Source organism: Haliotis cracherodii, unplaced genomic scaffold (assembly GCF_022045235.1).
Source record: "Haliotis cracherodii isolate W230 unplaced genomic scaffold, xgHalCrac1.p SCAF_2, whole genome shotgun sequence".
NCBI classification, from domain to species: domain Eukaryota; kingdom Metazoa; phylum Mollusca; class Gastropoda; order Lepetellida; family Haliotidae; genus Haliotis; species Haliotis cracherodii.
In genome coordinates, this window is record NW_027266275.1 from 28,635,989 (window position 1) to 28,659,044 (window position 23,056).

A 23,056-nucleotide genomic window follows, 5' to 3' on the forward strand; every position below is an offset into this window, starting at 1 on the left:
CTGTTTAAGAGTAAATGAGTTTGTCTCACATTGTAATATTATATCGGACGATCAGATGCGGAGAACAAGCTTCATCCAGTAACCCATTGTGTGCGTGTGTGCGTGTGTGCGTGCATGCGTGCGTGCGTGCGCCCGCGTGTCATATGTTATATAGGTATGTGCGTTGTTGTGTTTGTGTGTGCGTGTCATATGTGTATGTCTTTGTCATGTGTGTGTTATGTGTGTGTGCGCCTGACTGTGTTTGCGTGTGGGTGTGTCATATATGTGTGTTTGCGTTGTTGTGTTTGTGTGTGTGATATTGATAGTGTCTGTTTGTTATATGTGTGTGCGCGCCTGGTTGTGTTTGCGTGCGTGTGTGTGTGTAATATGTGTGTGTTATATGTGTGTGTTCGTGGTTGTGTTTGTGTGTGTGATATTGATAGTGTCTGTTTGTTATGTGTGTGCCTTGCTGTGCTTGTGTGTTTATCAATGTGTGTGTTACATAAGTGTATGTGCATTCCTGCTTTTGTGTGTGTATGCTTTGTTGTGTATGCGTTGTTGTGATTGTGTGAGTGTCATTTGCGTGTGCCTTGTGTTTGTGTGTATGTTATGTGTGTGTGTGTTTATGTGTTGGCATGTTTGTGTTACGTGAGTGTGTGCGTTGTTGTTTTTGTGTGTCTTTATGTGTTTGTGTGTGTCATATGTGTTTGAGCGTTGTTGTGATTGTGTGTGTGTCATATGTGTGTGAGTGTTGTTGTTTTTGTGTGTGTTCATGTGTTTGTGTGTATTTCATGTGTGTGTGTGAGCCTTGTTGTGTTTGTGTGTGTGTGTTCATTTGTGTATTTCGTGTGTTCATTTGTGTATTTCGTGTGTGTGTGTGTGTGTGTGTGTGTGTGTGTGTGTGTGTGTGTGTGTGTGTGTGTGTGTGTGTGTGTGTGTGCGCGTGCGCGCGTGTGTGTGTGTGCGTGCGTGTGTTTGTGTCTGTGTGTGTGTCTGTGTCTGTGTCTGTGTGTCTGTGTGGTTTACCATTATTCCAGCAGAAACAGGCTTCACACCTTGTACCCATGTTTGTAATGGGACCCTGGCTTCGGCATGACGAGTTAATGCTTTAACCACAAAACTATCCCATCGTCCCTTTTTTGTGGAATCGATCCCTGTTGATGATTTAACGCATGGACAACAGAGTCACAAGCACGTCTGGTTTATGGAGACGTTTCTGCTAGGAGACTTACGTAGGCTGTTCTACATCTCCTGTTCTTGATGATCCAAACTGGTGCAACACTAGCTTTGACAGATGGTTAAAAGACACTGTTCATGTTTGCCTATAACAGAACACATGTAACGTAGGACCACGGACAGAGCAATAGTCTAAGCAGTAGCTTAACGGGAAAGATCATTATTCCAACGACCCTGTCTTTAAGAGCATTCTAAAGGCGAACTACACCATGAATAAATACAGAGCGAAACATACAATAGAGAGGTAAAGAGAAGGAAGCAGTTATTTACGTTCATCTACAGAGAGAAATGGTGTTGGTGTTTACATTGGTTTATTGTGATTCTAAACCTATTACTTATCGGTGGGGGAGACAGGGGTGGTGCGTTGCACGCCCTAATGGTCGAACACAGGTGGTAGAGAATAACCGTTGAGTTAAAATAACATTACTCCACACACAAACTCTTTTTTCTTATCCCATTATCTCAATGACGTTTGGAACGTTGTTTAACTTGTCCAAACCCATTGGCAGACTGATATAACAGGGACGTTTACAGTGTTCAGACTACACACTAGTAACTGTATGACTTAGTGTTGCATTGGTTCGCGGAATAAATCCATTATGTTGTGTTGTTATCGTGGGATGAACGTAACAATGGCATATGAGTCACTGGCAGAGATGCTGCGTGGGATCAGATGGTGAGCGGATGCGTCTAGATGATGGGGGATTGATTCTCTGACCTTTCAGTTCCCAGCAGCTCACAGCAATGATATCTTTAGAACACATTAAACCTCACAACGATGTCCTTAGTGTGTACATACAGCCTCACAACGATGTCCTTAACGTGTGTATTCAGCCTCACAACGATGTCCTTAGTGTGTACATTCAGCCTCAAAATGATGTCCTTAGTGTGTACATTCAGCCTCAAAATGATGTCTTTAGTGTGTACATTCAGCCTCACCAAGATGTCCTTAGTCTGTACATTCATCACCACAACGATGTCCTTAACGTGTACATTCAGCATCACAACGATGTCCTTAACGTGTACATTCAGCATCACAACGATGTCCTTAACGTGTACATTCAGCCTAACCAAGATGTCCTTAGTCTGTACATTCAGCATCACAACGATGTCCTTAACGTGTACATTCAGCATCACAACGATGTCCTTAACGTGTACATTCAGCATCACAACGATGTCCTAAGTGTGTAAATTCAGCATCACAACGATGTCCTTAACGTGTACATTCAGCATCACAACGACGTCCTTAGTGTTTACATTCACCATCACAACGATGTCCTTAACGTTTTCATTCAGCCTCACAACGATGTCCTTAACGTGTTCATTTACCATCACAACGATGTCTTTAACGTGTACATTCAGCCTCACAACGATGTCCTTAGTGTCTACATTCAGCCTCACAACGATGTCCTTAACGTGTACATTTACCATCACAACGATGTCTTTAACGTGTACATTCAGCCTCACAACGATGTCCTTAACGTGTACATTCAGCCTGACAACGATGTCCTTAACGTGTACATTCAGCCTCACAACGACGTCCTTAACGTGTACATTTACCATCATAACGACGTCCTTAGCGCTTACATTCAGCCTCACAACGACGTCCTTAACGCGTACATTCAGCCTCACAACGACGTTCTTAGTGTGTAAATTCAGCCTCACAACGATGTCCTTAGTGTCTACATTCGGCCTCACAACGATGTCCTTAGTGTGTACATTCAGCCTCACAACGATGTCCTTAACGTGTACATTCAGCCTCACAACGATGTCCTTAACGTGTACATTCAGCCTCACAACGATGTCCTTAACGTGTACATTCAGCCTCACAACGATGTCCTTAACGTGTACATTTACCATCATAACGACGTCCTTAGCGCTTACATTCAGCCTCACAACGACGTCCTTAACGCGTACATTCAGCCTCACAACGACGTTCTTAGTGTGTAAATTCAGCCTCACAACGATGTCCTTAGTGTGTACATTCAGCCTCACAACTATGTCCTTAGTGTGTACATTCAGCCTCACAACGATGTCCTTAGTGTGTACATTCAGCCTCACAACTATGTCCTTAACGTGTACATTCAGCCTCACAACTATGTCCTTAGTGTGTACATTCAGCCTCACAACGATGTCCTTAGTGTGTACATTCAGCCTCACAACTATGTCCTTAACGTGTACATTCAGCCTCACAACTATGTCCTTAGTGTGTACATTCAGCCTCACAACGATGTCCTTAGTGTGTACATTCAGCCTCACAACGATGTCCTTAGTGTGTACATTCAGCCTCACAACTATGTCCTTAACGTGTACATTCAGCCTCACAACTATGTCCTTAGTGTGTACATTCAGCCTCACAACTATGTCCTTAACGTGTACATTCAGCCTCACAACTATGTCCTTAGTGTGTACATTCAGCCTCACAACTATGTCCTTAGTGTGTACATTCAGCCTCACAACGATGTCCTTAGTGTGTACATTCAGCCTCACAACTATGTCCTTAACGTGTACATTCAGCCTCACAACTATGTCCTTAACGTGTACATTCAGCCTCACAACTATGTCCTTAGTGTGTACATTCAGCCTCACAACGATGTCCTTAGTGTGTACATTCAGCCTCACAACTATGTCCTTAACGTGTACATTCAGCCTCACAACGATGTCCTTAACGTGTACATTCAGCCTCACAACTATGTCCTTAGTGTGTACATTCAGCCTCACAACGATGTCCTTAGTGTGTACATTCAGCCTCACAACTATGTCCTTAACGTGTACATTCAGCCTCACAACGATGTCCTTAACGTGTACATTCAGCCTCACAACGATGTCCTTAGTGTGTACATTCAGCCTCACAACGATGTCCTTAACGTGTACATTCAGCCTCACAACTATGTCCTTAGTGTGTACATTCAGCCTCACAACGATGTCCTTAACGTGTACATTCAGCCTCACAACTATGTCCTTAGTGTGTACATTCAGCCTCACAACGATGTCCTTAACGTGTACATTCAGCCTCACAACGATGTCCTTAGTGTGTACATTCAGCCTCACAACTATGTCCTTAGTGTGTACATTCAGCCTCACAACGATGTCCTTAACGTGTACATTCAGCCTCACAACTATGTCCTTAGTGTGTACATTCAGCCTCACAACGATGTCCTTAACGTGTACATTCAGCCTCACAACTATGTCCTTAGTGTGTACATTCAGCCTCACAACTATGTCCTTAACGTGTACATTTTCAGCTTCACGCTCCTTTTTTATGCTAGCCCACTGAGATACCATGACGCAGTATAATTTGGATACCCCACTCAGACACAGTACACTGACTCAGAGCCTACCAGCCCTTATTTTGTCCCCTAGTACTCAGCGCCTGGCAGGGTAACAACTTGAATCTGTTAACGTCTTTTCGTATGTCGCGGCCAGGGAATCGAACACCGACCCTCCGCACTCCGGGTGGCCAGATGAGAGTGAGGACTTCACGCCAGGATGTGTCACGCCACTGTCGGAGACGCGTTGATACAGTACCCCAAGAGCTGACGAATGAGCATTTATTGAGACATATTTTGGCGAAGTGGCGTAAAACAATACTTATTCGGAAACGCCTAAGATGTAACTTCGCATCGGCATTATTTCAGCCATAGAGTGACCGAAACGCCAAGACCTGCATTACGTCAGTCTTTCCATCCACGGCAAATCGCCAGGTGGTGATGCAACTGGAGTATATGTATTGTTAAACGGCGTTACGTCCAGCCAACTCACATGGCAGATATGGCAGTCAATTACACAATAGCCAATAGTGATAATACGTTGCCTTACAGTTATATAACGACAGAGCGCATGCTGTCAACGACAATCGGTGCTATCAAATGCATTGACGCCAGAAGGGCAGGTACCCTTTCTAGTTCCTCAATTGAATCGGTTTGTTTTTCAGATTTACATTTAAAACTTTCTGCCTCACTGTTCAGTCTCCGCTAATTCAGAGGAGAGAAACATGACGCAAGAAGGTTGCGTACATGGAAGATAAATGTTTTTGTTTTTCTACTGTAAATCATGCAAAGAAACTAACTATTTCAAAGAACCACTGTTTTGAACTATTTTCAGAAATCTTGAAGTTCGAGCACATAAATATACATCTTGTTTTTTTATAGAAATTGCACTTCGTTTCCATACAACGTTGATGTATGGGCGGGCTTTCCAGGCGATATAACAGACAGGATGAATTACACAGAGGTGTAACAGACAGGGTGATGGTTTACACAGGGGGTGTAACAGACAAGGCGGTGGATTACACAAGGGGGTGTAACAAGCAGGGTGACGGATTACACAGGGGGTGTAACATGAAGGGTAACGGATTACACAGTTGATGTAACAGACAGGGTGACGGATAAGACAGGGTGTGTACCGGACAGGGTGACGGACTGCACAGTGTATGTAACAGACAGGGTGACGAATTACACAGGGTGTAACAGATAGGCTGGCTGATTACACAGGGTATGTAACAGACAGAGTGACGGATTACACAGGGTATGTAACAGACAGGGTGACGGACTACACAGGGGGTGTAACAGACAGGTTGCCGGATTACACAGGGGTGTAACAGACAGGGTCACGGATTACACAGGGGGTATGTAACAGACAGGGTGACGGATTACCCAGGGGTGTAACAGACAGGGTGACGGATTACACAGGGGGTATGTAACAGACAGGGTCACGGATTACGCAGGGGGTATGTAACAGACAGGGTCACGGATTACACAGGGGGTATGTAACAGACAGGGTGACGGATTACACGGGGGATGTAATAGACATGTGATGGAAACACACGGGGAATGTAATAGACACGAACGGGTTACATACGTAGAAATATAAAGATCCCCTCAAGCATTCATGCGATGTGAAACTTGGAGAGTGATTATCATCACCAATGACCTCTGTGGCCATAAAGTCAGTGGATCAAAGGTCGGGTCCCATCAACGCATCGAAGCAGAACCCCAGTTGCCGCGGGTTCCAGTTTATGAGACCCCTCAAAGTAACACAAGCCTTCTCATTGCCACACTCTAACTGTTAACATAAGAAAAATGCGAACGCTAATGGATGCCGTGGCACAATGGTTGGCACATTTACAACTATTATAGTTTAGTGCTTACTGACGTGTATATACGAGTTGTGATTGAAAACTTCTGAGCCTAAGTACATGTACACTAATGATGTATTTAAATAAAAGCGACAAAAGCCTTTCCATATTCATGAGAAATATCTGTTAAAAGCAGAGTCGATTGTAGGATTCCGACAATATCATGATCAAGTGTTTATGAATCACTGTCAAATAGTGATTATACCAGGTGTTCGCAAAAGCGGTAGCACCTTTTACAAACACAGGCAACAGCAAGTCAACTGTTGAAAAAAACACGGGAACACATGGTACAAGTCAAAATGGGGAAAATACATCCTTAACAGTTTTCATGCATTAAGCACGATACATTAAATAATTACAGGTTCCATTTGAACATAGTACACAACCAGACAGCATATGTCTGCAGGCTTGATTCTCGGTTGATGAAAATGAACAAAATTGGCGATCGCGCTGTCATCAAGTACCTACAACAGAAAGGTCTAACTCAAACATCTATCCATGTGGACATGACGATGCTCCTTCCCGTGCCACTGTTAAGAGGTGGGCATTGGGGTTCCAGAGGAGGGAGAGCTTCGAAGATGCTCCGAGATGAGGAATACCTTCTATCAGCCAGAGACTAAACAACCAAATCAGCGGACACACCTAACATCTCCTCCCCCGAAAAAGACAAAGTATGTTTCATCAGCTGGCATGGTGATGACTTCGGTTTTCTGACCGCCTCCGTGGTCTAGTGGTAGAGCGTCCGCCCGGAGAGCGGAAGGTCCGGGGTTCGATCCCCGGCCGCGTCATACCAAAAGACATTAAAAGATGGTACTTGTTGTTACCCTGTCTGGCGCTCGGCATTAAGGGGCTAAAACAAGGACTGGTCGGCTCGGAGTCAGTATACTGTGTCTGAGTGGGGTATTCATGTTAAACTGCGGCATGGTATCTCAGTGGGCTAGCACTATAGATCGGCATCAGTCCTGAGTACAAGCAGCCACACAAACACACACGTGCATGCACGTCGCTATATAAGTGCAATAATCATGGACGCGACGTTAAACCCAACTTCACCTCACCTCATCTCTTCGGTTTTCTGGGGTTCCAAAGGCATTCTACTGGCGGTCTACTTCCCGATACGACTGCGTAAGAATATGAAGGCTAAACCTCGTGGGAAAAAATCACCGAAGGCGTGTTGTTCCACCAGGACCATGCACCTGTGTACAAGTCTGTTGTCTCCTTGGCTGCAATGCAGGACTTATATTAAACATCCTGAACATGGCGCCGTCAAATGTCCATCCCTTCCCAAACTTGAAGAAAGGAATGTCTGGCAAGCATTACACAAATGAAGATGATCAGGAGGATGCCTTCTGCACAGGGAGCTCCGGCATTCCAGCATCATTGGTAGTTTTTTGTGGACAGCGGAGGGGATTAGTTGAGACATAATTAACAACCAACTCCATCAACGCAGTCAATCCTAGTTAGGCTCATAACCTTTCGGCCACCCTTTGTATTTAAAGGGAACCTATCCTCGGGAAATTGGCAGTGCTTCCAATTTTTATTTAAACGATTTTAATATCACTTTGATTGACTTCATACAGCTTGTGATGAATGTGACTCAAGCAATTAATGACACGCTAATCACACTCAGACAATGCTTCAGTTTCACATAAGGCGCCTATATCGTCTTAGCCTGGAATTGGTCAGGCTGTGGGCACAGTCTCTGTCAAGAGCTCGAGTTTACTTTTCAAAAAGAATCACCCGGTCACTGCGAACAAGAACCAGTTAGGGATGTGGATGGCGAACCGCCCTGCCCCATCAAGACAGCATGCCAGCCATATTTTAAAATACGGCTATTGCGGTATTAAAGCTGTCATTCTGCCCCTAACAATTTAGGGAATGTTCATTACATTGAAATGTAATCTTATACCACATAAACAACATGCCGTCTTTGTTTGTCTGATGGCATGCCGCCCTTAAACCACCCCATATATTTATGACAATTTGCCTTCTGATCAATGTATCTTATTTTATGATCTGACGTCTGAATGTCATTTCACACATGTACACTCGCATCCCACGTGAAAACAGCCGCCATACAAACAAAGAAGGGTTTGTTGGGTATTTTGAGAGGCAATCTTTCTGTAAAATCTTCCATAATGAAATAGGTGCAGCATCCTGCACGGTGCAGAGATTTAGAAGACAGTTGAAGATGTAACTATGTGTATACCGACGATTACAGAGCTGATATAGGAGTTATCCAATGTACGTACAAAACCTAGGATACAATGAAAGTACAACCTCGTTAAACCGTACAGTAATGTCCCCAATAGATTGCCCGGATTACGAAGCCCGTTTTAACGATCATTACAAACGAGTAATGCCCCTTGTTATGTAACTGTAGAGGTTGTTGTAAACGTACGAGTAGTGTCAGTGGCAGAAAGTGATTGAAGTGTTAGTAAAATGTCGAGAACTGAATTTTAGCGGCAGTCGGTCGGAGCGAGTAACTTAGAGTTATCCGCCTTTGTTGTTTATGAACCAAGCTCCTTCTTACCGCGTGACACCTTCGTTACACTCTCGGTAACATGAGAGCTCCGCGAACGGGTTATCGTTGTGAGGAGCTTGTTTATGAACATGATAAACTGGTTCCGCTGTTGGTACGCGCTTAGCGCGATTTACTAGTTTACGTTTAAATATAATGTAGTTAGTATTTATTGATCTTTGTGGTCATTTACTGATTTCTTTGTACCTAGATGCCACCAACATGAGAGAGAGAGAGAGAGAGAGAGAGAGAGAGAGAGAGAGAGAGAGAGAGAGATTTGTAAAACCCAGAATATCAAACAGTCCGTCGCTTAAAATCATATACTCAACAAGATGATATTCTGAAAAGCAGTTTTAACGTGTGAGATGTAGCATTGAAGACGCCCCTGTCCTGGAAGGCCTGTCATGTCAACAACACCAACAACGATGTGTGACTATGGCTGCTACCTGGGTTCACCACTTCCAGCTTGAGTCTTACCAATCAAAACAATGGAAACGTGTGACATCATCACCCCCAACGAAGACACATACTATCCCTTCAGCTGAAAGGGCTATGGCGTCCTTGGTCTGGGATGCCGAGGCTGTCATCCTAGTGGACTATCCTCCAAAGGGCCAATTTGATCGGAGCATATTATGCTGCACAATTGACGCAATTACGGGAGGAAAGACTAAGAGACGTGGGAAGCTGAGAAAAGCTTCCATTACCATGGCTACAATCCACGAGTGTGGCTTTTGACTTCTCCAGAACCCACCTTATTCGCCTGATCTCGCTCCGTCAGCCTCCCATCTGTTCCCAAACGTTCAGAACGCTCTAAGGAACGAACTTCGCCTCTAACGATGGCATCATAGCAGCTGTGGAGAAATTTTTGGACAGCCATGAGAAGGACGTCTACGAATCTTGGATAAAACCCCTCAAACATCGTTGGCAACAGTGTATCAATGTTAAAGAGGATTAGGTTGAAAAATACATCATTTTAATGTTTTCAGTTCAAGTCCTTCTATGTGAGGCTCAGAATGTATCCATCAGACTGAACGAGCTAAACCATTAACATGTTGAAATAACAGTCGGAATTTCTCAATATAGTCATTCGCCCAACGTTTCATTAGGCAGGAAAGTTACGTTAAGTATGGTTTAATAAATTATTGTTAGGCTTGAAAGTATTGGGTATGACTTGAATTAAGATAATTTAAAAGAAAATTCGGAATTTGTTAATGAAGTGACTTTTATTTATAAATTCAACGTTTCTTTTGGCAGGAAAGTTATCAAATCCAAATTTGGTCATGGCTTGCATTAAAAATCGTCTGAATTGTAACACTTCAAAGTCTTAAATGATTTGAATTGAGAGAATTTGTAAAGAAAGTTGGCATCCAGGATTCCATCAAACTCTTTTCCCATACACTGAATAGATCTGAAAATAACACTCATGTAAATGTGGCTTGAATTTGAATGTTTTGAAAAACATCTATTTTTTTAAGACATTGAGAATCTCACCTTCTTGTCTCCAAAAAAGTTTTGCCAAGAAGTTTTAAAATTGTATTGACGACTGTTGATATATTTTGTTTTGTATCAAAAGACACAAAGGTGGGATTCTATTTATCATCCAAAATCATTCTGCCAACTTATTTAGTTTGTAAACAGTAATAATCAGTGTCTTCAGTGTAAAGTACAGCTAGAGATTAGTGATGTCATTTGTTCGACGTCATGGTAACCGATGACGTAACAATGGTCTGCTAAGCATTGCGATGCAATTTCTTTGCATGGTGTCTCATAGGAGTTAGTGAGTGAGTTAGGTTTAGCGCCGTTTTGAACAGTATTCACAGTATTTAGGTTGGAGGAAAGCACGAAGTGATGCAGGTATCAGACGTTTATCACTTTGGTAAAACCCATGAGCACGGGTAAATGCTAACATAATCGAGGCGAACCGGGATTCGCACCCACGTTTCTCCTAGGAGATATCACTAGATCTCATCGAAGCTATATATCCCATGGAATCTAGTTTTTTAACCCACCCAGAAAGAATCGCGTTTACATTTTGATGAATAGCCGCTGTTATCATCAGTTCTAAAGTCAAACCTCTGTGCATATGAATGTTATTATGAATGTGATATTGAATATATCTTTTATCTTGATAAGTTTGTAAGCGGACTTCTCCATTTAAATATTGTGATCTTTCTACCTCTGCAGCCTATGTAATGAGTGCACCTAATCAATGCACTGGGTGAACTCACAAATCTGGGCGGACGTGGCCTTGGGTAGCGAGTTTGGAATTTGTTTAAGGCTGAACAATGGCAAACCTGTTCATGGAACCAGTGTTTGTGTACTGGGGCCGCTAAAGAGGCTCTGAGATGTACGTCACGGGCTGAGAGAGACACGTGCCGAAAAGGACTAACTGATATAGTAGTGTTATTATAGAGTACTAACATTGCCGGGGTACCGTTATACTGGACGTGTACTGTGTACAGAACACTCAGTATGACGTTTAACAGATTTCTTTTTCAAGTAACCGCGTTCCAGGGCCATTTGCTGAAGAACTGGACTTCCACCATTGCAGAGTTCACCCTCTCGACATTTTGAATAAATGAAGAAAAGGGATTTTTTTAAATGGCAAGAATTTGTTTTGGACACAACTATGAATACACGCAAATATACATCACTGGCTGTGCAATGGTCGTATATAAAACTGGGAAAACGTGTGATTTTGTTGAAATTATTAATATATTACAAAATATTGCGTGACTTATAACCCATGAAGCAACTAAGACAACAGCTTGAAGAACCATGCAGTATAAGAAACAGCAATTTGGTATCTTCCCATCCTGTCGCGATATACCTGGAATAATGCCGATGCGACGTTAAATATTAACCCACTCACTCTTCCCATGCTTAAATATAACTATGTGTTGTTGAACGTATCCTGAACCCAACTTATACAGAACGGAGAGGAACATTTCGTAAGAATAAATAGAAGAGAAGTGTATACGGTAAGTGTCTAAATAAGCCTGCGATAGGAAGGTCAATCTCATTAAAATCAGACCTTAGTTCTCGCTACCGCTAAACAAAGATCTGAGGACATCCCATTACGGGTCATGTCAGAACGACCTTTCGCGAACTTCGACCGACCAATCAAATGTCGAACAGGAAGTCGAAATTAGCCAATCAGGAAGCAGCTCTCTCCAGTTTTATGGCACTGGTTTCAAAATGGCGACTTCCATACCGGACAACGCTTTGGAAAATATTTTGACAAAGTTCGCGATTCCAAATCTGAAAACCGAACAAAAGCGGTATCGAGAACTAAGATCTGATTTTAATGAGATAGTAGGGAGGTGAATATCAAAGTTAAAGGACGTAATTGTATCGAAGATGTTACATAGAGAATATAAATATATAAATATAATTATATTAAATATATCCACACGAATCGATAAAAGTTTAAAACTTCGAGGTTTGCCGAGGCTTACCATGATATCACAATGAAATGACATCACTGATCTCTCTGTAACAGAAGCTGGTTAGCAGTGCTTTTCACACTCTTTGCGAGGCTCAGAGGCTCAGAGGCTCTTTTAAATCAACCCTCGTGTATCGGTGTTATCAGCCAAGGAAACGTAAGGTCTTAAAGTATTCTCACTGAACAAGTTAAACAATTAAAATGATGAAATAACATAGTTGAAATTTCTAAATATAGTGACTTTAAATCATACACCCAACGTTTCATAAGGCAGGAAAGTTACATTAAGTATGTTTTTTTTAGGCTTGAAAGTATTGGGTATGACTAAGGTAATTTATATGAAAGTTCCATCAATCTCTTTTCTCCTAAATCAAAAGCATCATACCCCGAAGCCATCTAAAAATAGAACTCCAGTAACTTTGACCTTTGATTGAAAGTTTTGGACAAAAGGTATTGAAAAGAAACACCGAGAATCTCTCCCACGTGTCTCAGTAACTTAACTTTAACTCCGAGTCTTGCAAAGTCATATTGACGAGTGTGGCTATATTTCATATCAATAGGCACGAAGGTGAGATTCCATTTATCATCCCAACTCTTTCTTCCAACATTTTCAGGTTGTAAACAGTAATAGAAGATATTTACGCGATAAATCGTAAAGAACAACGAAGAAAGAAGTGTAGTTTATTTCAGAAATAAACTTCGAGTTGGTGTTGTTTATGTATAATATAACACTGAAATAAACCACACTTCGTTCTTCATTGTTCTTTGCGATTTATCGCGTAGATATCTTATATTTAACGATAAAAACATTGTTCTATCATGACGTCATCTTGAGATTCGAACATGCGCTCGCAACTTGATGACGTCGACGTTATTTTTTAGAGGGAAGTGTCATGTAAGTTGTTCCCCAATAGATGTAGCTGAGGTACGCAGATAAACGCAGTGGCCGAACGGTCGCATCCAAACGTGGGAGAGATATGACAATAGGTATTATGAGAAAATGTACAGATAATTGAGTGAGGATTGTGAGAATATGCGGGAAATACCAAACTTAACCCAACTGTTAATAAATGGACTTGTCCGACATTGCCGAGGTCGGATTCTATTTAGGGATTCATCATTATCAAAAGTAAGGTAACTGTTTTTAAAGATCTTACATTTATATCAACATCCCTAAAGAGGGTGTACATAATGTGTATATATCATGTAAGATATACACGATCCGTGGTCGTTGTCTATCGTACAATAAAACACTGCAGTGGAGAATAAACCACTCGGGGCTGCGTCCTTCACGGTTTATTCTCCCTTGAGTGTTTTAATGTACGATAAACAACTCCCACTCGTTGTTTATTTCTTAAATAAACAGTGTGGTGTTAAAGGTACTGCCAATCAGCTTCTTTAGCAGACAGATTAGTGATAGTATTTGATAGTGACGTCATCGGTTATAACGTCACAATGGCCTGCCAAGCATTGTCATACATTCTCCTGTGGAGGCTAGTCTGAAATGATAAAGTTTTTCCCCTGTCGACGATGTTACAGTCGTGCCCTGTGGCGTTGCTGATTTCGAGTGCATAAGGGTGCAGATACCTTTGAACATATCGGGCATTGCCTGGAGAGCTCCCCTCTCCCGACACCCCTCCCAAAGCAGCGTCTTGTAGTCTGCACTTGCCAGCAAGGTTGTAATATCAGTACAGCGACTACCTCGTCTGTCAAACCCTCTCTTACTAAAACGCATTTGTTACCTGCGAAACAAACTAGTAGTGCAAGTCTTCTAATGAGTCGCATGATTTAATTCTGTGCAGAGCAGACATAAGCTGTTGTTTTCTTCTTTAGTGCATCAGCCTGGCTTAAGTAAAATAAAAAATGATGAAAAAAATATTTTTTTAAATTGCGTGTTTATGAATAACCTTGATTTGAACACACCCCGATTATATGATATTATTGCAAAAGATCCAAATCTCCAAGATTTATGGTAACTATTTGCAAATATTTTGAAGAAAGGGCGTTGTAACCACTTCACCTTCACTTGTAGGAAAAGGACATGGAATGCTTTGTTAGTCCGCGCGATGTTGTTTCCAGTCGTCCGGATTAACAAGTGTTCGGAATAACGAGTCCTCATAGGAATCGCTCTTTACGAGGGGTCTCCGTATTAGCGAGTTTCACTTAACCTGGAATAGGTATCAGATGCAATCTAACCAGTTTTGCCAAACTGATGTAACACAATCCTGTAAACATATGGCATAAAATGACTGATATACTAGCATCACAGTTGACACTAGCGAGAGTTTTTATCGCATTATAAAACCTCCGTCAATGGTTGAAATGCCATTGCAATCTGTTTCCATGACAACGTATGAACTTAGAGACAAGTGTGCATTAGTCTGTGCTATGTGTTCGCTTTCACGACACTTTGTAATGAATCAGTTCCCTAAAGTACTGTACTTAAAGTGGTTTCCTCAAAGTATCGATGAAACTGCAACACCGGTATACGATCGGAATGTTGTCGTCGTTGTTTCAAGACGAGGTCTTTTTACCATTGTTCGTCTCCACCTGTCAGTTCTGATGTATTGACTCATTCATACGAGAATCTCTGAAGAGCCAGAGTGGTTACGATAATGAAATATTCCCCGTCCTTGTGGGTACCGCGATGTAACGTGTTTGACAGCCCCACCCCCGCGTTGCCGGCTGTCAGGTATTCCGGGGGAGAGGAGAGTGGAAATACAGCGTGTACGAGAGAAGGCTATCCAGACTGCATGCCGACGTCGTGAGTTGATGCCCACCACGTAGCATCGTAGATGATGTTGGCGTTGCAGAAATAATTACAATGAAAACAAAACTGATCAGCGTCAATCTATCAATATTCTGTTGTTGTTTTTGTTTGTTTTTTCTACACTTGATCTCAGTGTTCAGCGCATCATGGTTCTCCCTAGTAAGTCAATTATTCACGTCAGAAGATATTGACAGATATTCTACATAACGTGTACCTTTAGTGCTGACTTACACTCTAAAAATGAGTGTCTATATATTAAACGCAAAATTAAACGCTTATTTGTCTCACCTTTTTAAACACCGTTTTGTGTTTATTATCTAAACACTGTTTATGTTATTAACAAGTGTTTACGAATTAAACAATAGGTTAGTTTCTAAACGGTACTGGTGTTTACAAAATAAACACCTAACTGTTTAACCAATGTCTCACCCTTTTAAACGCAAAAACGTGTTTACATTGCTACTTGTGTTTAGGAATCAAACATCTGGCGACTAAACACAAGTAAACTAGTACTGTCAAAGTAGATGTAAACGTGTGAACATCTGATGTCCATGTAGCGCAGTCTACAGTGGTCTTGTACATTTATCATACAGATTATGCTTGAACAGAGAGAGAGAGAGAGAGAGAGAGAGAGAGAGAGAGAGAGAGAGAGAGAGAGAGAGAGAGAGAGAGAGAGAGAGAGAGAGAGAGAGAGAGAGAGAGAGAGAGATGCTACATGTTATCACTCTTCGGGCTAGTATCTGTCCTTGTTGCTGTAAACAATGCCTATAATATAGCGTAAAGATATACTGGAAAACCAGTCACGTGTAAAGCAAGGTTTGCCAAAGTGAAAGTAGGAATAATATAATAGACTAAAGGCTGACAACCCGAAGCGAATGTAAAGTAAGTGAAGAGATTTATTCTTGACAGCATAACTATATCATCTTATGTATTAAATGACTATTACAAACATGATGATGATGACATACCTGGATGACAAAAGCTCCTCTATTCACAGAGAAAGTTAACTGTTGGAATAGAATCATTAATGTGACAATAGGAATTGTGTGTTGCATAGTTGTACTTTACACCCTGAATAGCAGAATTATATAAACACAAAATAAGGAACAATCAATAGAACACTAAACACTTCAGTTAATCAAGTCGGATGTCCACGACCCTGAATGCAGTGGGATTTACAACTTCCGTTCCACGGGCCACAAATTAGTACAAAATGTGAGCACGTGGATAATGGACTTTCTAAATGTAGGACAAGAAAAGAGGTTTATATTTTCAGCTTTGACAGTTGCATAGGTAATTGTATTTCTTATCACTAGGGGCACGGGTGGCCCAGTCGTCTAAGGCGCCGCGATTCGCTGTGCAGAGTTGCGTCCCTTGGGCACGCCAGAAACCTATGATTGTGGGTTCGAATCCCGGTTCGCCCCAATTATCTTTCTAGGTTTGTCAGCACCATACCCGTGCTCGTTGGTTTCCCCGAAGTGGTAAACGTCTGAGACCTGCATCACTTCGGGCTTTCCTCCCACATTAAGCTGACACGCCGTGATGTAACTGGAATACTGTTAAAAGCGGCGTTAAGTCCAACTCACTCACTCACTCACTCTAATCACGAACACCATCAGACTTGGCGAATGTTCGTTGGACGCTTTCTGTACACCCTTGTCTACATCGTCAGGTGAAAAATCCCGAAACAAAACAACAAATAAACACTTTAACAACCTCAGTGAGATCGAATTGCATAGTCTTAATTTTATAAAATATATTTAATACTACCAGAGCAATGCTTCACATTAACATGACCTTAAATATGACGGGACACGGGTGGCCCAGTCGCCTCCATACGTTGTGCAGAGTTGCTTCCCTTGGCACGCCAGAAACCTGTGATCGTGTGTTCGAATCCCAGTCCGTCCCGATTTATGTTTCGAAGTTTGTCAGCACCGTGGGGTACTAAACACCTTTGCCAGACGTGTGGACGAAGCAAAATGGAGAATAAACATGACGTCATATGCCACGTTCCTACCCAGAGATCATTGCGGCTAATGCTCGAAGTGTGGTCAAATGCATTCATATGACATCGGGGAATTCCGACCCGTTGTGTATTGACCTAAATGCGGATTGTATTTTCAACACAGTATGTTTAGAGTGCGAATGGTAGATCTAAACACCTGTGTTTAACATTGGTCAGTTTCATGTTAAAATTTAAGTATAAAAAATCATCAGCCATGAAGGAATGATTTAAGTCTTTAGATATCTGTATTCAGTTAGAGGTGATAGTAAAACTCCGCGGACAACTTTTTGACAAGTATGTATATCACACTGAACAGCAAAACTACGACACCGAAAGATGTATCTCTTTCATACCATGGTGTGTCATTAGAAAATTAAAATATTGCGTCCAAACTCATGTTATCTGGCAGACACTTTACATTACATAATTTTCAGTAGTCTCTTACAATGCAAGTTAGCAACGTTTAGAACTTACACGCTGAGGTATTAACAGCTATGTGCGATCTAACCATACGCATGTTGTATAGTTATCATGCAGTGTAGTGTTTAAAATGTAAACAGGAAATGTATAAAACATTAACACTCTAAATACAGATGGTTTACAGTATAACGTTATGGTTAATATATTTTCTGGCACGTCTTCAACTGAATTCAAAGTCTAAGATGTTGTAGAAGTACCAAACACTGCTGGTTATTGCTTGACGTTTAATGTTGATCAGTCCATCCTGGTTTTATATTAATTACACGGATTATGTTTCAAGGTTTATCAGCACCATACCCGTGCTTGTGAGTTTCTTCACCATTTCGGGTCTTCCTCCCACATCAAGCTGACACGCCGTGATATAGCTGAAATACTTTTCAAAGCGGCGTTTGACCCAATCGAACGAACGAACGAATACACGCTCGAACGGACGAACGAACGAACGATCAATCAATCCGCTGTATTTAACTTTACCAGTGCATATAGTATGGGAAAAGTCCAGTTCATCAGCAAGTGGTTCTGGAACGAAATTACTTAAATAGAAAATCTTTTGAACGTCACATTGAACACAGACCACGCCCTGTAGAACAGTACATTGACAATGTGAGAGAAAAAACAGCAATTTATCTGTCAGAACCCGAAACTTCGGCGAGGCGATCAAAAGGCTTAGCAGTGGAAAACCTTAAGGCCCCTCCGGTTTTTAACACAGATTTACAATAGTCGCAATTCATAGACATATTTGTGAACAGATACATTTATGAATGTGGTCAAGGGCCAATTTTCACGAAGCAATCTAAGCGCTACGACTGTCGTAAATCAATGTTAGTTTATTATAACTTTAACAAAAACAGGATTACTGACAAACTAGGTATCAAAATTGTATTATACCATGGTCCATTGCATACATGACAATTGTCTTTGGCGTCGGGGGATTCTCATGTTTATGAGTGAGTGAGTTTTACGCCACTTTTAGCAATATTCCAGCAATATCACGGTGGGGGACACCAGACATTTGCTTCACACATTGTACCCATGTCGGGAATCGAACCCGGGTCTTCGGCGTGACGAGCGAACGCTTTAACAAATAGGCCACCCGACCGCCCCTTCTCATGTTTATGCTAACTACAACTTTAACAATGAAACCTGTGGTTGGGCATCAACCTTAACTAGACAGTTTACATGCCTAAGAATTGGCTGCAAACTACAAAGATATAGTGCCGCATGTGAATGAGCATCACCAGAACTCGAGGCAGCTTGACGGAGCATCAGTCATTATGACCCCAGCATGAAGGGTGCCGTCGAGTGTACGACCTACGCTTCTGTGTATCAGAAACAGTAGTTGGCAGCGTGCCATCAACACTATTTAGTGACTCCTAAACGCTAGATATGGATATGCTAAACTGCATATTAAACTTCATGAGAATCCATGTCCCTAGGGATAGTTACAGAATTACAGAATGTTTGGTAAAAGACAATATCCCCTGAAAGATTATAGATATTTAACTAAGCTAGATGTGTACAGCTATGACTGATGGGGAGGGAGACAAATAACCCCTGGATCATTAAGGAATCTGAACTGCTAAACCGCAATATTAACACTGAGTATCACTGTCCCTGATACATTTAAAAATTGTGAAGCATGTCCGGTAAAAAGACAATATGAACATTGAGACTGTGAACATGTCTAAGAGGTGGTGTTGAGGGAGGAGGTGGTATTTTTCAGCTCACAAAGCATGGCGGATAACAACTTTAGCACCGAATGTCAACATATGTAACGGAAGTAGTATGTGAAGTGCGCATGAGCAGAAGTACTGAATGGCAACACGTAACTGAACGATGATAGTACCAAATATGTGACAAAGCTGTATTTATTATTGACTATGCATTGTGATTAACAACAATGTGATACAAGGCCGTGTGACGTCATCACGGGAGACTGATCCGTACAAGAGTTCTCTTGTAAAGCCCCCGTTACACTATCAAAAACTTGGTCAAAGAAAACTTTGACCAAGTTTTCTTGGTCCAAGTTGGACTGTTTACACTCATCAAAGTTTTGGACAGGCCGTCAAAGTCCGGGTAGGCAAAGGCATATTTGGTCCCGAGAATGGCTGCTCTTTGTTGAAACAAATCAATTAATTCTTCCAACATCTCGTCAGTCCAAAATAGTTGACTCATTTTGACTTGACTATATGTACTTCCGGTTGAAAAGGGGTAAATGTTCCTTGCAGTCTGATTGGCTAAATTAAATCAACGTCATCAAACTTTGATCAAAGTTTGACGAGAAATAGGATCGGTTTCTATTCCATCAAAGTCCCGTCAAAAACTTTGTTAAAGTTTTTGACGGCATGGTACAATATTAAAAACGTGGTCAAAATGGACTTTGACCAAGTTTTTGATAAAAGTTTTTGATAGTGAAACGGGGCCTTAAGACGCAACAAATCATTTTGACTTAAATCCGCTTATATACGCTTAAATCCATTTCCCCTCATAGAACTGATACTGTCTCGTTCCATGAACACCCTTCAGTAGGGGCCTCAGTAGGGAAACCTGAAATATAAACTCGAAGATGTCATTCGATGATGATAACAAATAAAGTGCTCTAATTTCACAAACAATTTTACCTGTAAGGTAAAAAGGATCAAGTGATATAACATAACTTAATTGCAATGTTTGTACATTTGTATTTTAGCGATTGTTTATGATGATTAGCGCTATGGCCTCACATTCCATCATTGTTGAGAATAATAAGATGTCACGTCATGAGTTTTTCATGACGTTAGAAATTGATAGCATTACGTTCTCTGAACAATATCTTGACATTAGTGACGTTTCTCTGTAAGGTTCCCATTTCATACGATTTTCTTTCGTAAATATTTTGACTTATTTCCTAATATATGAAATAACCTCGAAGCTCGACATCACGGATTATCTGTCCCCCGAATGAGTAGTGAAACTCTTAAACCATCCATTCACCCGTGAAGATCCCGAGTAGAATAGGTCTTCAGCAACCCAGGCTTGCTGTAAGAGGCGACTTATATGCTTGTCGTAAGACGCAACTAACGGGATAGGGTGGTCAGACTCGCTGACTTGGTTGATGTATGTCATTCTATTCCAATTGCGTGGATCGATTCTCATGATGTCAATCGCTGGATTGTCTGATCCAAACTCGATTATTTACAGACCGTCGCCATATAGGTAGAATATTGCTAAGTGCGGCGTTAAACAACAAGCAAACAAACAAACAAACAAAATTTAAGGTGTTCAGAACTTAGGTCAGGCTGATGCGCTAAGTAAGTAACACTGACCTGCTCAAAACAATATAACATGCGACTCATTTAAAGACTTGCACTACCAGCTAGTTTCGCAGGTAAGAAAGTGTTTGACAGACGAGGTAGTCGCGGAACTGATATTGTCAATACTTAACAACCTTTCTTGCATGTACAGACTTGAAGACGCTGCCTGGAGAGGGAAGGGGGGTCGGAGAGGGAAGGGGGGTCGGAGGGAGCACGAGGGGTTGAGTGCTCTCCTGGCAATGCCCGATCTCTTTGAAGGTATCTGCACCTTCCTGCGCTAGGAATCACCGCTGGTTTTACTGCAGCTGAAGTTGACCGTAGAAACATACCTAACCTTCCTGTCGACGCCGAACCTCGACAGTTATCGTAGACACTTCTCTAATATTTATTCTTACGAAATGTAGGTCACCGTTCTGTATAATTTGAGTTCAGGATAGTTTCAACAACACTGTCCAGTTTAAACAAACACTACACCATCTCCAACTTCATACCACCATTAGTGATATGTAAGGATTGGAAGCTATCAAATAGTACTTTGTGTTCCTTCAGGCTGTTGTCATTAGTTGCTTCACATTTCATAAATTACACAATATTTTATATTAATAATTTCAACAATATCTCACGACCACTGAGTAGCCAATGCATCATTGCGTTTATTCATATTTTGCGTCTAAAACAAATTCTTGTTATATGAAAGATTCCCTTTTCTTCATTTAATCAAATCAAACTCTTCAATGATGAAAGTCCAGTTCTTCGGCAAATTACCTTGGAACGCGGTTACACAAAATTGAAATCTGTTGAACTTTCAACAGTGTTCCATAAACACAGTGCATGTCCAGTATAACATATATTCGCCGCCATTTTGTTTGAAGCAAATGCAAGTGATATAAAAGGTGGATTCTGACTGGTCAATAGGAGGGACATAGAAGGGACATAACTCGTAATAACCACTGGTGGCGCTACGACCGAGCCTAGAAATTCCAGCCTAGGTCGAGAAGGGTAGAAACTGAGCTTTTACAGTCAGTTCACTACCTTGCCTCGTGAACATGAGTATAACGGTGCTTCCACAATGTTAAAAAGAGCAGTTATTTTGTATCATTTAGTTATTGTCGGCATGTGTTGAAATGTCAGTATCACCTGTGCCGCACGTCTGTGTCTACAGTGCACAAGTACTAATACCCTAAAAATAGGTTTGCAAATGTTCTTCCAAGGCCGCTTCCGCCCATTGTTATGAGTAGGATAGAGTAAGATACCCTAGTAGCACCCGAACATACAGACACTAGTAGGTTATCACTAATCTCATTGTGTATGAGCGAATATGTATGCAACAAGGATGAATGTCCTGTTCTTTAAGAACTTACTTCATTATTGTTTAATCATTGAATAAGTTAATATTTATTTATTTATAGGAATTGACTTCAATCTTTTGGCGTTTATGGAGATATACACACGCGAACCGGTTTACGAACTGTAAGTCCGCGTAGCGTATTTACGCAAAGTGTGCGCGCTGTTTTTACGTTTATATCTCCATAAACGCAAAAACGTCACAGTCAATTCATATGAAATAAATATAACTTATTCAATGATTAACACACACAAAACTGTAGAACAGTACGACATTAGTGACATCGTCCAGCGCAATAATGCAACACAAGCCCCGCCCATTCTGTAATCAGCCAATCGGTTAACAGTAGTTTCGAAGTAGGCGTGGCCTATATTTTTGTTCGGGTTAAGGAAACAAAAACGCAAACAACATTTCTTGGTTAGCCAATCAAATGCTACAGAGGCGCTTGCACTATATTTATTCAGCAAATGGTCCTGGAACGCGATTAAATAAAAAGCAATCTGTTGAACTTCCAATGAGTGTTCCGCAAACACAGTACACCTCTGGAATAACAGTGCTTCGACAGTATCAGAAAAAGAAACAGTATTTCATATCAGTTAGTCATTGTGTGCATGTGATGTCTCACGCAACCTGTGACGTACATCTCAGATCCGCAAGTAAACAAGTACCATAAACAGGTTTTGGAACTGTTCAGCCTTGATGTATATTAGCGTTTATTCCCTTTTGTGTCCAAAACAAATTCTTGCTGTTTGAAAAATACCTGTGTTAAGGGAAATGGAATGTTCTGTTAATCAGCACAATGTAATTTCCTGTTAAATCGTCCTGATTAGCATGTTTGGGGATTG

At 41.4% G+C, this 23,056-nt stretch overlaps 1 protein-coding gene across 1 annotated transcript; it reads left to right on the plus strand.

The window, feature by feature from the left end:
- Positions 1-1,847: 1,847 nt before the first annotated feature.
- Positions 1,848-21,147, plus strand: LOC139467550 (uncharacterized). The gene is made up of 3 exons (XM_071249084.1): positions 1,848-1,891; positions 3,192-4,448; positions 21,018-21,147. The coding sequence occupies exons 1-3, from the start codon at positions 1,848-1,850 to the stop codon at positions 21,145-21,147; spliced, it is 1,431 nt and encodes a 476-aa protein (XP_071105185.1).
- Positions 21,148-23,056: the final 1,909 nt, after the last annotated feature.